Below are 15676 nucleotides of genomic sequence, written 5' to 3'. Positions count from 1 at the left end.
TATCAATATTTTTATTTTAAATGCAAGATTTCAAACTTTTTTTGAGTTTAAGGAAAAATTTCAGAACATGCATCATGCCATATAATAATGAATTTATTTTGAGATATTGTCATCAATATTTGGATTTATATATTATCTCTTCCAATAATAAAATATTGCTTAAAAATGTCTTGTACAAAGATATAATTTTTTTCTGGAAGAGTTATTCAAAAGTGCTTATTTTGAGTTTTGCCAATAATTAAGGAATATTGATTTGAGGGGTCAATACTCAGTATGGTCAATGAATGGTCAATGTCCTTGTTACTAAAAAAAAAACAGTTTTGGAAAAATGGTAGCTCAAGTTTCTATTTATTTTTGCTATTGTCTGATTGGAATGAAACTTATACTGATTGAATTGGAAGATCATTGGGAAGGGGAAAATAAATTATTGATTTTGAGGTTAAGAGGTCAAAGGTCAAGGTCACAGACACTGTTGTTTACAGGATGATATTATAGATCTAATAATTAGCTTTTGTAACTCATAAATACAGGTGATAAATTAGCGGATTATAGTACATATAAAAAAGAAGATGTCATGTGCTATATTTGCCAATAGAGAACTCTCCTCAAGAGACCAAATGACACAGAAATTAACAACTATAGGTCACATACAGCCTTCAACAACAAGCAAAGCCCATACGATAAATGACAATGTAAAAAAATTCAAAAGATGTTTGTCTTCAAGCTTACAAGCAGTACAACCCTTCAGAATTAGCAATGGGGAGCATCAGGTGGCAGTGTCTTTTTTAACTGTCTACTTTTAATAATAAACACACTTTTTAAAGATCAGTTTTGACAAAACATGACAGAATGTACTGGAAAAAAAAAGATAACCCAATTATGTTCAATCACCAGATTTTGAAAAAGATGTCTATATTTACATAAGAATGTGATGATCAGAGTGAGAGATGGCATGATTTTTGTAATCAGCAGATGATAAATAAGTACACATGCACTTGGAGTCTGTCACTTTGGAGTCTGCTTTCTGTTGCACTGAGCATTCATTAATATCATTGTTCATTATTGGTTTGCTGTAATTGTGTTATTGGTATGTATGTATTACTCAATTTATTTCACTTGACTGGGCACCAGTTTGCTCATAATAAACCAGTCCATCTATAGATAGGTGTTTTAGAATAAACTCATCAATGAAGTGTCCAGTTATTCTTTTGTAAATTCCTTTGATGACACTGATAGGTGATTAGAGATCGGTTATAATTATTATGGCAATCATCCTTATCACACACATCTACAAATAGACTGTCCTTATTCAAACTAAAACGTAAGCTCCACCTGATCAGTTGAAATAACATTGGTAATACATGTATATACCATGAGTGTTTTTCCTGATTTCTGCACTGATTTCTAAATTCTCTTGGTATGTTCTTTAATATTTTTTATGCATACCTTTTATTATTCTATAAGTGGTACTAATCCATATTTAAAAAGGGAGGGAAAACAAATAATAGAATTATTTTTGAATCCTGTCAAATGATATGTCTAAATTTGAAAGTATGCAAAGTAGCTGACTGATTGTAATAGTGGAATGCATATGCAGGACATTTATTGTTAAAGTATAAATTTTGATCGATAATTTTAATCAATATCCTTAAAATAGTATAAACAATCAAAACTAAGAAAAAGAAAGATGATTTATTTTAGCAAGCAACTGGCTACTTCTGATACCAGTGACAATATTATATGTTCTTTTTAGCTCACCTGGCCCGAAGGGCCAAGTGAGCTTTTCCCATCACTTTGCGTCCGTCGTCCGTCGTCCGTCGTCGTCCTGCGTCCGTCGTCGTTAACTTTTACAAAAATCTTCTCCTCTGAAACTACTGGGCCAAATTAATCCAAACTTGGCCACAATCATCATTGGGGTATCTAGTTTAAAAAATGTGTGGCTTGACCCGGCCAACCAACCAAGATGGCCGCCATGGCTAAAAATAGACCATAGGGGTAAAATGCAGTTTTTGGCTTATAACTCAAAAACCAAAGCATTTAAAGCAAATCTGACATGGGGTAAAATTGTTTATCAGGTCAAGATCTATCTGCCCTGAAATTTTCAGATGAATCGGACAACCCCTTGTTGGGTTGCTGCCCCTGAATTGGTAATTTTAAGGAAATTTTGCTGTTTTTGGTTATTATCTTGAATACTATTAAAGATAGAGATAAACTGTAAACAGCAATAATGTTCAGCAAAGTAAGATTTACAAATAAGTGAACTTGACCGAAATGGTCAGTTGACCCCTTTATGAGTTATTGCCCTTTATAGTCAATTTTTAACCATTTTTCGTAAATCTTAGTAATCTTTTACAAAAATCTTCTCCTCTGAAACTACTGGGCCAAATTAATCCAAACTTGGCCACAGTCATCTTTGGGGTATCTAGTTTAAAAATTGTGTGGCGTGACCCGGCCAACCAACCAAGATGGCCGCCATGGCTAAAAATAGAACATAGGGGTTAAATGCAGTTTTTGGCTTATAACTCAAAAACCAAAGCATTTAGAGCAAATCTGACATGTAGTAAAATTGTTTATCAGGTCAAGATCTGTCTGCCCTGAAATTGTCAGATGAATCGGACAACCCGTTGTTGGGTTGCTGCCCCTGAATAGGTAATTTTAAGGAAATTTTGCTGTTTTTGGTTATTACCTTGAATATTATTATAGATAGAAATAAACTGTAAACTGCAATAATGTTCAGCATAGTAAGATTTACAAATAAGTCAACATGACCGAAATGGTCAGTTGACCCCTTTATGAGTTATTGCCCTTTATAGTCAATTTTTAACAATTTTCATAAAACTTCTAAATTTTTACTAACATTTTCCACTGAAACTTCTGGGCCAAGTTCAATATAGATAGAAATAATTGTTAGCCGCAAGAATGTTCAGTAAAGTAAAATGTACATACACATCACCATCACCAAAACACAATTTTGTCATGAATCCATCTGTGTCCATTGTTTAATATTCACATAGACCAAGGTGAGCGACACAGGCTCTTTAGAGCCTCTAGTTTTCTGTACTTGAAGTCGGGAACATATTCCAGCTATTTTTAGCTTGTGAATATCAGAATCCAGGTTAATTTATTCTATAATGAAACCAGAGATATTATGAGCAATATATTCAGTCATGCTGTGTTTCAAGTTAGATAGATCAAACTTCAAACAGTGCATGTATGTTTGTTTGTTTTATACAATACAATACAATACAATACAATACAATACAATACAATACAATATTTTTTGTATTGCTTGCATGTCTGAGACAAATAAATGCAAAAACCATAGAAGACAATCTCTCCAAAATAAAAATAAGATCTCTAAGTGGGATTCAGGGACAATTGCACTGAAAGTTGAACCTTATAACATGAAAAATCAATTGTTGGTTCAAAATATATATGTCAATATATAAAACAGAACACAAGTGATTTTAATTTTTACCTCTGTTTATAGTACACGTCTATTTATAGTAGAGTAAATTTACATGACAATTTGAAAAGTAACATAAAACACCAGTTAGTACATATTACAAGATAGGATGATTAAATAAACAAGAATAAGCCTGACAATTAAATATGATGTCACTCTTAATAATAGCGTGTTTATAGGAAATTGTGTGAAATAGAAATTTAGGTGTTTCAGAAGGTGGGGATTAATATTTGCTATATATTATAATTAATAACAATAATTAAGTTGTTTTAATATCTATGTCTAATAACAAGTGTAGGAGATCCTATTAGAAGATATATTTCATCATTCTCTTAGTTAACATGATAATAAAAATTGGCTAATCGATAAAATGATGAGAAAATTGAGCAAAAATTATCAGTTAGCTTATTACATCTTAATTCTGTATTTATGTAGAATTACAAATACATATGTATCCTAGAAAAGCCCTGTAATTACTGATTGATCGGCCAGACAAAATGACTTAACCACATCTTATGTAAACCGTTTTTAGTTCAGTCTGTATCAAACATGTTTAGGTTAAATGTATTTTTATGCCCTCATAGTTTTGTTACTATAAATAGATTGAAATGGATTGAAGTGTTGCTTGAATAAAGTACATGTTATTTAAGTATGAAGTACTGACATGATAAATGTAATGCATGAATAATCTGCATTAACTGAAGCACTTTTTTTTTTAATGTGAAATCAGTAGATTTAAATAAAATCTTTAAAAATGCTATGATATTTAATTCAAAGGCGTAGAGATACAATTTACAAGCAAACATCTAACGGCCTAGCCAAGATCAGATGTGCATTTCATATTGGGTCTATGTTATAGGCTTGTAAAGACCATGAAAGACAAGAAGATAAACTTTACACAAGTAATACATCTTTGAACTGAAGAAGAGAATGTAGGGCTTCACAATGAATATCAAATATTATGTATAGGTGTTACCGTTTTGAAAAAAAACACTAAAATACACGCTGAAAATGGGCAAAATTTCACGTTATGTTGTTTCATTTAAAATTTCGCTGTTTTTATCATTTGATAGTTAATAAGTGAACTTAATTTGAACTACATTATTGGTTCACTGTTACAGACAATTTATTCATCTTTCTTTTACTGGTTGTTGCAACAAAAAATCTTCAGTGGTTACAAAGTTATGATAAAAAGTTGAATACTATGCGCTTGTTATGCAATTTTGTACTTTTGATTTTAGCTTGCTCAGTGTAGTGATAAAAGAGTAAAATAAATCAAATTTATGCTATTATGTGTTTTGTTTTCTCTTTTAGTATATACATTATAAAAAAATACCTCATTTATCAAAATTGCAGTACCCTAGCTGGAGATATATGCCATCAAAGTTGGATATACAAATAAAGTGAAAAAAATGTCTTGTCCGTAGACATGCATTCCCTAGTAAACTGGAAGCATAATTACATTAATGTTACATTGCTAAGTTCCTGTTCTTTTGTAGATATGAAAACACTACTAACATTTTTTTCTACCATCTATTAATAGAGGAAAAAATTCAAAAATATGTGAGAATGTCTTGTCCGTAGACACATGTCTTGTCCGTAGACATGTCTTTTTATCAATATTGCTTGGCTTCATGGGTCTTAATAAGTCCTATGTGTTGTTTAAACTTAGAAATATCTTATTTTTAATAAATAAATGGTAATTTAAGTGTTCTCAATTTTTGTAAAATTACTTTACAGGAGTGGATTTTAAAAAGTGTCAGATTATCAGTCATAAAAAGCATACCTTATTTAACTCCAATATTGTTTATTCCAGTTGCTGCATACCTTAAAAGATTAACTAAATCAAATGAAGAAAAAGTATTTCTCTCTATTTAACTTTATCTTTTGCATTTCAGTATTAACAGCAGATGAGGAAGTGTCTACGGACAAGACACTTGTACATAACAAGTATTAAATTCAATTATATGTCTGCTATGGAACTTAAATCTTATTTATAGGTGATGAAAGTTATCCATTCAAATTAAAACTCAGTGTTTTCAACATAAATATAGTCACATTTAATTCTAACAGATTTTTTTTTAACTGAAATTGTCTTGTCCGTAGACATCACCACAATATATTTGTATCCAATTTCCTTGAGTTCAGCATAATTTGATAGGTAAAATGTATGTTATTTTTTCAAGAGAACACATTCAACTATGTCAAAATTGAGTTTTAATAATAGTTTAATTGTTTTAAACAGTCAGAAATATGGATTTCAGTTAAAAGAATGTGTCTTCAATTTGGCTTAATCAATAAATTATTGAGATATGTAAAGAATTGTGGATACATTTTTATATTTTCCAAAATTTAAAAAACGCAACTTAAAATTTAATTAGTAACTTTTAATCTTAACTTTAACAATCATCTTTGAAAGCATTTAATTGAATATCAATAAAATGTCTTGTCCGTAGACATTATCAAAATGTATTTGTTTCCATTTTCCTCGAAGTTAAGCATCATTTGATAGATAAACCTGATAAAATGTATGTTTTTTTTCTTCTAGAGAACACTTTCAGCAATATCAAAATTAGGTTTTAATAATTCATCTCATTAAATATGAATACAATGTCTTGTCCGTAGACAAAACATATAAATTGTATTGCTAAGTTTGATTGTTTATTGTACGAATATGCATCAAGTTATTTTAATGTTCTATACACCAAAAGAAAGGTTTTTTTTGGAAGTTTTGTTATCTATAGATAAGTTTAGATACAGTTTTATCAGATAAGATTAATGATCAAAGTAAGCTACTGTTGTTTGAAATAACTGTGAGTTAAACATGTTCTTGTCAATTTTTTTTCAATTAAAATGTTTGATATTCAATAATTCAAAACATATTTTGTTGTCTTTGTCATTGACCAAAAATCTGACACTGGTGACAATGTCTTGAAGGCAACCATTAAAGAAAATTATACAGTTTTTAAACACCATTTATTTAATAAAAATATTAAATATTTCTTCCAAAACTGGATCTAATTATATAAATGCTTCCAGTGTTAGCCTAACGATGGCAATTTTTCATAATTTAAACCATTTTTGAACCAAAATATCAAAAGAGTTTTTCCCTGAGGTGATACTCATTTTTGACTTCATGTGAAACACAAAATGCACATCTGATTGTGGCTAGGCCGTATGTAATGTATCTCTTTACCCTTTAAAATTGAATTATTATTTTTAAAATGATATTAGTGCACATGAACTGGAATTATTGTAAAAAGTGCAATAGTTGTTAATGTCTGTGTCATTTTGGTCTTTTGTGGATAGTTGTTTCATTGGCAATCATACCACATCTTCTTTTTTAAATGTTCTCAAAAAAAAACATATGTTTATATGAAATTTGTCCTTCTGCCTTTTATCTGATTTTGAATAATATTTTGTCAGTAAAAAAAGATTTATCAAATTTAAAGCTTGATTAAAAAAGTTATTCTGTATCAAGTTCAAATAAATTCTCTATATAGTTACGCACATATTTTTATGTCAAGGTTAAAAATCATGACATGAACTATTACGTCTATGTTTAAACTATGCACTTTTTATGAAAGATTTTATAACAGACACTAATCCGTGCCTGTCAAAGTAAAAATCTTCATGAAAATATTATCAGAAATCTTCAGAAAAATTATGACACAAATTTGTTTATGAATCAGAATCAAATTTGTAAACAACATTTTTTGGTGTCTTCTCAATTAAAATTAAGTATGTGCTTTAAAATGTAAAAACACATATTGTGTACATACTTTTTATCCATCTTATTCAACATCGTGATCAGGTTTGATAAGTCTTTGTTTACAAACCGTTGATAGCTTAGCCTTGAACTCTTGTTAAATTTGTTTATTTTCTGTCTATTAAATTGGGACCATGGCAAAGGAAGATGTTTTTACAAAACAATTCTATTAAGGTTGCTGGAAGCAATAGCCAGGGATATAAAGTATTCATCCGGTATCTATCTTTGTGTGTGTTTGTGAATATATCTTTTTATGTTTGAGTGAACATGATTGTCATATTCCTGTCAAGATTTTGTTATTTTCAAAAGAAAATACAGGTCAAGTTCATTAACCTTGTTGACCTTATAAAATTTACTTTGGTACACTAAATAGATCAGGTAGTTCGTGAATTTTCATCTGTTTACTATGGACAGTCCAATGCAGTTCAGGTAGTTTTTTTATTTCACCTGTTCACTGTGGGCAGTGAGTCCAAATGTACTAAAATTTAACCTTTAATTCAAAAAAGAATTAAATTCAAAGGCTAATTTTCTTTCCAAAGTGTAGACATATGGTAGAAGGTTAATTTTTTATGACGAAACAAAAGAAATGCCATGTCCAATCTATATGATCTCTAAGACAGCGACAGGGGGCGTTTTCAAAGTTTTGCCCTTTCTGTAACCAAACTCATCTGGACACATTGAAATTACAAAGTCAGCTTGTGGTGAAGTGTAAAATTAATACACCTTGAAAAATTATTTAAGAGAAACTGTTGATATGGCAAGAACTTTAAAGTCTGTTAGTCTGTTAACAACTCAACAACTATATTTTGTATTTTTAGAATAGAGAATCTGAATTCTACACTGCTAGACGCCGACCACAGTTACTTACAGATTTCCATGGTCATGCAGCTAATATAGACAGATACAGGTAAGGGTGGGAATTTAAGGTTTATATAAGAACTGTGGATTCATATTTTTTTGTCGGTACCAATTTTCGTGGATTGAGGAAAACTTACATTTTTCGTGGATCTTTGATTTCGTAGTTTTGACAAAGTCTGCTTAATATGAAATTTGTCATTTGTTTAACGTTTTAATTCGTTACTTAACTGTACCCATGAAACCCATGAAAATTGGTATCCAATGAAAAATGAGGAATCCACGGTACATATTTTATCGATGGTTGTCTGTACCACTCGTATTGACCAGTAACAGTCATCATGCTTTACGTCAGGCCGACCAGCACAGGGTATATATTGAAATTACTACTTCAAATTTCTTATACAGACTTATAAATATAAAATCTGTACAAATTTGAGAGATAGAAAAAATGAATGTTGGGCCTGTGGTCATTTGTAAATATTGTAGCAATTTATTGCTATTCTAAATTCATCATAGTGTGGTGAAGAACAGACTTATTATTAGGAATTATAAATATGTATCTTTTGGGAATGTTTGGTCCTCAATGCTCTGAAACTTCATACTTTATTTAGCCTTTTTAACAATTTTTGAATCGAGCATCATTGATGAGTCTTTTGTAGACGAATTGTGCGTCTGGCGTTAATATAAAATTTCAATCCTGGTATCTATGATGAGTTTATTTAGATCTTTTGGAGCTATCAGTTTGATTTGAGCAGGTTTTAAGATAAACTTTAAATCTACAACCTAAAATCTCAATTCTTGGGAAAATTAAGTTAGATTTTGTTGCTCTCAATTTTTTTAACTCAGTTGTCAACTTAAAAACTGCATAATTCATCTAAATTATTCAATTCTTTAAGACCGCATACACAATTCTAATTGTACTTTTCCTCAAGAATATTTTATTTAATAGTTTTATCTATTCAAGATAACTACCAGTCAACTTAGTAGTTACCATAGTTATCATTCGGGAGATCAGATACATGTATCAAATTAGGACGAACAAATTTTGTTAAAAATATATATTATTTTGAAAATGTGTATTAAGAATATTGAAATCTGAATGAACTGTATAATTCTGATGAATAATTTAGTATGTAACCTGCATGTATAGTGCAATTTTATTTATGTTCTATTTATGACATAATCTAGCAGTCTGTTGCCTTAAACATTCCATTGTAAGATAGTCAGATCAGTCTCGAAAAATATTATCTATCACTGATAAGTTATGACTTGACTGTGTCCACAATGAATTTTGAAATTGTTGAATATTTTGGCTATTTCTATACATTGAAAATTAATTGTTGGTTTCTCCAAACATGGGAAAATTTTAAAGACCCAGCAGGCAGGTTTTTTTTCTTTTTTTTTTTTTTTGTAATCATTTTATATCTATATGTTTTGTTTCTCATGTTTCTATAGCGGAACTATAATCTTGCATATTTTCAACACTTGAAGTTGTCTCTGCAAAAAAAAAAAAGTTTTTTTTTTTTTTTTTTTTTTTTTTTACAGAAAAATTAAATGACCCTGCAGTAAAAAAATGACCTGGTCGGGTTAGGGGAAACCATCAATTATTTTTCCATGGCCTGAGCAAAACAAAAGATATTTGTAATACTGTGTATTTTTTATTTTTTCTTAGGTATCAATATACGTGGATTGAGGATAACTTTTTTTTTATTTTCTTAAATATTTGATTTCGTGGTTTTGCCATTCTCTGCATACAAAAACCTATAGAAAATTTGTAAATTAGTACACATTCTAATTTGTGGTTCACCAATGAAAATTGGTATCCAACAATCAATAATTACATTAGATGTATGTTTCATTATAATGTGTTATTCGGATTGGCTAACTGCACATCATATGTTAATCCGTAAGCAATTGCATTACACAATAAAACTGATCATTCATGATGACACGAGGTCCCATAATAAAGTGCACAGGTTAATTAAATAAAAACTTGATAAAAATCGTGTTTTCATGATCCAAGCTAAAAAATATAAATATAAGTATTGAATGCTTCTTTTTGTTACTTCATAGGGTTGTAAAAGTGTTGACAGTGCGCACATTTACTTCGGTCAACGCTTTTACAACCCAATAAAGTTACAAAAAGAAGCACTCAATTCTTAAATAATAAGCAAAACCAATACATGTACCACATAAGCAAGCTATAAATGCCTGGGAAATGACGTAAAACAGTTAACTTAGTGAAACATGAAAACAAATGGCCCGATAGTCCCAGTTTCAACTGATCTCAAACGTTTAGCTTGGGGAATAAAGCTCATATTGAGTTTATATATCTATATATAGGTGTTCTTTTCCTTGACTACTGTAATTATTGTGTGCATTTATTATTGTGATTTTGTCATTCAAGACTAAGGCCACATCAATTAATTTCTTGTTCGACTGACCCGCCCGCACCTATTTTTTTCAAAACAGATTTTTAAATTTTTTTTTATATTCCCGCTTCCCGCATCTATAAATGTAATCGTGTCCATTTATTATTTCAGAAGTGGAGAATCTTTTCAACCGTACAGACAGGAGGCTATGGGAAATTTACAGCCTGCTGGTCCTGGGGAGCCTGGACCTAGTACCAGCCAGGTCCAACAAACCCCACCAAAAAGACCCAGGTTACAAGTAGATAGAGATTTACAACCACTTAATATCGAAGTGAAAAAGGTTAGAACTGGTCTATATATAGATTTGTGTGCATTAGGCATGCATTATCTAAAAAAATATTTTGGTTAGCATGGTAGGCCCTTTATAGCTTGTTGTTTGGAGCCTTGGCTCACTGTTTAAGGCCGTGCATTGACCTATAATGGTTTACTTTTTTTTAAATTGTTATTTGGATGGAGAGTTGTCTCATTGGCACTCACACCACATCTTCCTATATCCTATTAGAGAAGCTGAAGGTTTTCAATGATTCAAAAATCTCAAATTGTTAAAAAGAAAAAATACCCAAATTATGGTTATGAAAGATAGTTTCGAAGGCAGAGGACATAATTAGGTTGTATTGAGAACATAAACAACAAAAATCTGATAAATTATAAATATCTTGACTTATTTCAACATAATATGAATATGTAATAATCTTTTGTAAGATATAATGCTTTACTATTTTAACCAAATCCATTTTTTTATGAGGATTGTAAATAGTTAATAGACGTTAAGATTTTGAATCGTTGTGAATATTAAGAATATTTACAAAAAAGCATTACATACATATTTAAGTTATGATTCATATTAAAACAATAAGTTTCAGTTAGAATTTCTGTTAGATAAGGTTTTGGTTTTATTTCAAGTTATTTGTAAATCATAAAATAATATTTCATCCTATTCAAAATTTTATATTGCATGTACATGTATAAGTTTTGATTAGATAAAAAATATGAATTTTGTAATAAAACCATAATCAAAATGTCAAGCAGTAAATGTGATAAAATGAGAGTAAATAGTGCAGCAGCTAACAGCTGTTATTGTCTATGTTGTAAATTATGCAATTAAAACTGTTTGATGAAGGCTATAAATGTGATATGTCCTCTTTTACCTATATATACTCAGACTGTTCTTAGATGAATGTTATAAACTTATCGTTCTCTCTGGGTATTCTATCTCTCTCCAATGAAAATTGTCTGCATTGATACAGCTTAGATTGCTTAAAGTGGTATTAACCACCAACTATCAATCAATACAAATATCCTATTATTATAAAAATAAGTAAATATGGTATGATTGCCAATCAGCCACCAAAATTCAAATGAAGTGGATGTAACATAGGCGGATCCAGGCCCCCCCCCCCCCCTTTTTGTGGGAAAAATTTGGTTGATTATATAGGGAATCATTGAAGCATGACTGGAGAGGCCCCCCCCCCCTTTAGGTCAGTCAGCAGGCCCCCCCTTAGGAAAAGTTCTGGATCCGCCACTGTGTAAGCAATGATAGGTAACAGTAGGATCTTCAACAATGAGAAAAACTCATACCTTATAGTCAACTATAAAACGTATGTGAAATATGAAACAATTCAATTGAGAAAACTAACTGGCTAATTTAGAACAAAACAAATATGACAGACGTGAACAAATGACAACCACTGTGCCAATTTCAATAAAAGAAATGCTATATGAAAAGTAAATATAGAATCAGTGTTCTCCCCAGGCCCTTAAAGGACCACGGGCCCGCGATGTATAATTTTCTACCGCGGTGGTATCGTTCTTGCCGCGATGTATAATTTTTCTCCGTGGTGCTAAAGTTTTCGGTAAAAAAATCGTATCAAAATCGGTAAAGTTTCAGATGACTTCAACTTTCAGTGAGGATTAAAATTTTACATGAAAATTGACCAGTTCTAACCAGTTTAATCCAGTATTGACAAGTAGATTGTTTACACCACGTGATCGATTTACCTGTTGAGGTTAACCTTGATGATTGGATTTAATCGATGTACATGATTCTCTTGTGTTTTAATTAATTAAGAGATCATATTTTTAATAACAGACTTGTAATAGGGGACAAGCAGACATTTGTTAATGAACTCTATTACGCCAGTCTTTAGTCAAAATAATTTGCCTGTTAGAAATTAATTGTGGAGTTACTTTCCCTGATTTTGCTTATTACAAATAAATGCTCCTCACACATAATTTCTCATTGAAAATTAAAATAAAGTACAAATTGAATGCAAAATTATATATTAGAATGTTATATTAAGGATAAAAACTTTCGTAGAACATACCAACAAAAATGTTTTGCAAATTATTTTAGAGAATCATACCTTTATTGATACACAGACTTTTATATCAATTTGGTAGTAATTTTCAAATTGTAAAGGATGTAAAGCTTAATTCCTAAATTTAATAGGAATATATATTTTACAATTACTTTCATATTTGAAATAAAATATTTTAACTATATATAAATAATTTAAAGTAAAAACTAATATGCATAAGAAAATAAATTAATTTGTTGTTGTTAAAAAGAATAGAAAGTTTTTAATTTACTGAAGATTCTGTATCAAAAATTAATCTTGTTCAAAGTTCATTGTTATGGTCAAATCTAACATGGGGAATGTGTAGTGTAACTACAAGTATTGGGACAAAATGGCTTGATCAAAATACAAGTATTGGGACAAAATGGCTTGATCAAAATATAAGAAGTGACTTTAGTTTAAAGACTAATTGTGCTTTCTTTTCTTTTTCAAAGATATTAAAGTATACAAACTGTTTTATTGATTTACTTTTTCTACCAATAAAACCAAAAGTCCATACAACACAGTACCATAGTAAACAAAACAAAGGCAAAAAGGTAATGACAAAAACTAACAAGAAAAAAATAAGCGACGCAACGCGACACACAATATTGTAAAATTCATTTCGTCACGCGTTACCCTGGTGCTATCCAAAAATCCTGGGGAGAACACTGATAGAATGACTATGCAAGGGCTAAGCAGCTAGTCAAGACCTGTTGGTGACCTTCTGCTGTTGTCTGCTCTATGGTCAGGTTGTTGTCTCTTGGCACATTCCCCATTTCTATTCTCAATTTTGAAGTTGTTAAAACCACTAAGTCAATTAAATATATCCATTACTTTTATAGGAACAGACCTTGTACAACCCACAAGTGGAGGCAATCTCTCCGACACCTGACGAGAGTAGTAGTCGTACTACAAAAGATGAACTGCTACAAGCAATTAGTAAAACGGATAGAGAGATCAGTAAACATGAACAACAAATACAAAAGTTACAGAAAAAACATGTAAGTTGGGGGGGAGAGAAAAGTGCATGATTTTTGTTTCATTGAAAAAATTATAAAAAAAAAACATGTAAATTTGATGGAGAGAAATCAGGAAAATGGAAGTTGAAGATTTTTTATTGCAATTGGAAAAAATGACAGAAAAACAGGTTAATGAATGTAGGGAAAAAAAAGGTTCAAGATGATGCATCTTAATATGAATAACATGAAACTGGTAAATTAACAAACACAAAAGAGAAAATAACTCAAAGATTTATTTCTCATCTCTCAATGTAAAAAAGACGGACAACAAAAACAGGTTATAAGTTTATGTGCTGCTGCCAAAAATAAAAAAAAATAACAGACAAATTGACAAAGAAAAGAAAAACCTTTCACGATGGATGTTCTATTAACCACATTGTAACAAATTTTGACAACCATTAGAGTTGATTTTCTTTGGTAATGATAAACCACAAATTTATTTGATTATAAAGTAATATCATTAATTCGCATATTTTAGCAAATTTGATTCGTTTCGGGATAGTCACATGTGAAACTATATTTTCGAAGGGTAGAGAGAAAACGGCGGTTAGCAAAAAGCATATTGCACAGAGCATATTGCACGGTTATTTTTAGAATATCTGAAAACCGACTTACTTTGTGACGTCATGTTATGAATTTCAGCATATCGTTAAACGTCCACCTGTGATCAATTATCTTCAAATACACAACAAGCCAAACAAAACAAAAAAGTAAATTAAATAACAACTAATATGGTGTTATTGTCAAGGAGACAATATAATATCTATAAAATTCAAACAAAATCAAAAGACGATTTTGATACAAATATGCATAATGGTCTGAAATTAATAATATAAAAAATATAGCCTTTGTATGAGGTCAATACAGGATATATCGACCCAAAGAAGTATATCGACCTCGGACTTCGTCCTAAGTCAATATACCTCGGACTTCATCCTCAGTCAATATACCTCTTTCAGGTCAAAATATCCTTGTATCGACCTCATACAAAGGCTATATTTGTATAATATCACAAAAATACTGAACTCAGAGGAAAATTCAAAATGGCAAGTCCCTAATCAAATGGGAAAATCAAAAGCTCAGACACATCAAACAAATGCATAGCAACTGTCATATTCCTGACTTGATACAGGCATTTTCTTGGTGAAAAATGGTGGATTAAACCTGGTTTTATAGCTAGCTAAACCTCTCGCTTGTATTTTTGCATACTTTGTTAAAACTGCAAAATCAAGTACTGCTATCCACAAAAGTACAATTTGTCCACAGTCGTTAGAATTAGTATTCCTTGTAAGGGGGTAGACCTTGGTTCAGGGAGATAACTCTTTAAATCAGTTATGTGTTTGTAAAAGTCAAGTTTCGTCAATGAATTTTAAGCATTTACCTGAAACCGATTGGAAATAATCTATGTATCCTAGAAACTTAGAACATATTTATGAAAATGGCTGACACAAACGTACTGATGATTTTAAGAGTTATTTCCCTTAACCTAGGTCTACCTCCTTAAAATGAAATGAAATCACAATACAAGATATAAATCTGAATTGTACGGTTATTTCGTACTTGCAAATTCTTTTCTTTGTACAAATGCATGATTGAATAGAGTTTGGATGGCTTAATAAACTGTAAAGTGAGAATTTTTTACAAAAGAATTTATTTTTGCCTCTTTTTTTTTTTAATAATGAACAAAAACATGAGATTGATAATTCTAATGCAACAACGTGTGTAACGTTCATTTTGATTGGATAACGTCACTTATTTACATGGCATCAATTGACAATTGATGCTATGGGACG

General features: G+C 30.5%; 1 protein-coding gene across 8 annotated transcripts in view; it reads left to right on the top strand.

The window, feature by feature from the left end:
- The window catches only part of LOC143076034 (uncharacterized), an 82819-nt gene that overhangs the window by 32153 nt on the left and 34990 nt on the right, over positions 1-15676 (top strand). For all 8 annotated transcript variants that reach the window (XM_076251654.1, XM_076251652.1, XM_076251651.1 and 5 more), the window contains 3 exons: positions 8054-8142; positions 10637-10805; positions 13707-13865. In XM_076251654.1, the coding sequence (XP_076107769.1) occupies positions 8054-8142; positions 10637-10805; positions 13707-13865 (417 nt within the window). The remainder of the gene's footprint in view (positions 1-8053; positions 8143-10636; positions 10806-13706; positions 13866-15676) is intronic.

Source organism: Mytilus galloprovincialis, chromosome 5 (genome assembly GCF_965363235.1).
Source record: "Mytilus galloprovincialis chromosome 5, xbMytGall1.hap1.1, whole genome shotgun sequence".
NCBI classification, from domain to species: Eukaryota; Metazoa; Mollusca; class Bivalvia; order Mytilida; family Mytilidae; genus Mytilus; species Mytilus galloprovincialis.
Note: the sequence above shows the minus strand (reverse complement) of the source record. Positions and strands in the feature narration are given on the sequence as shown.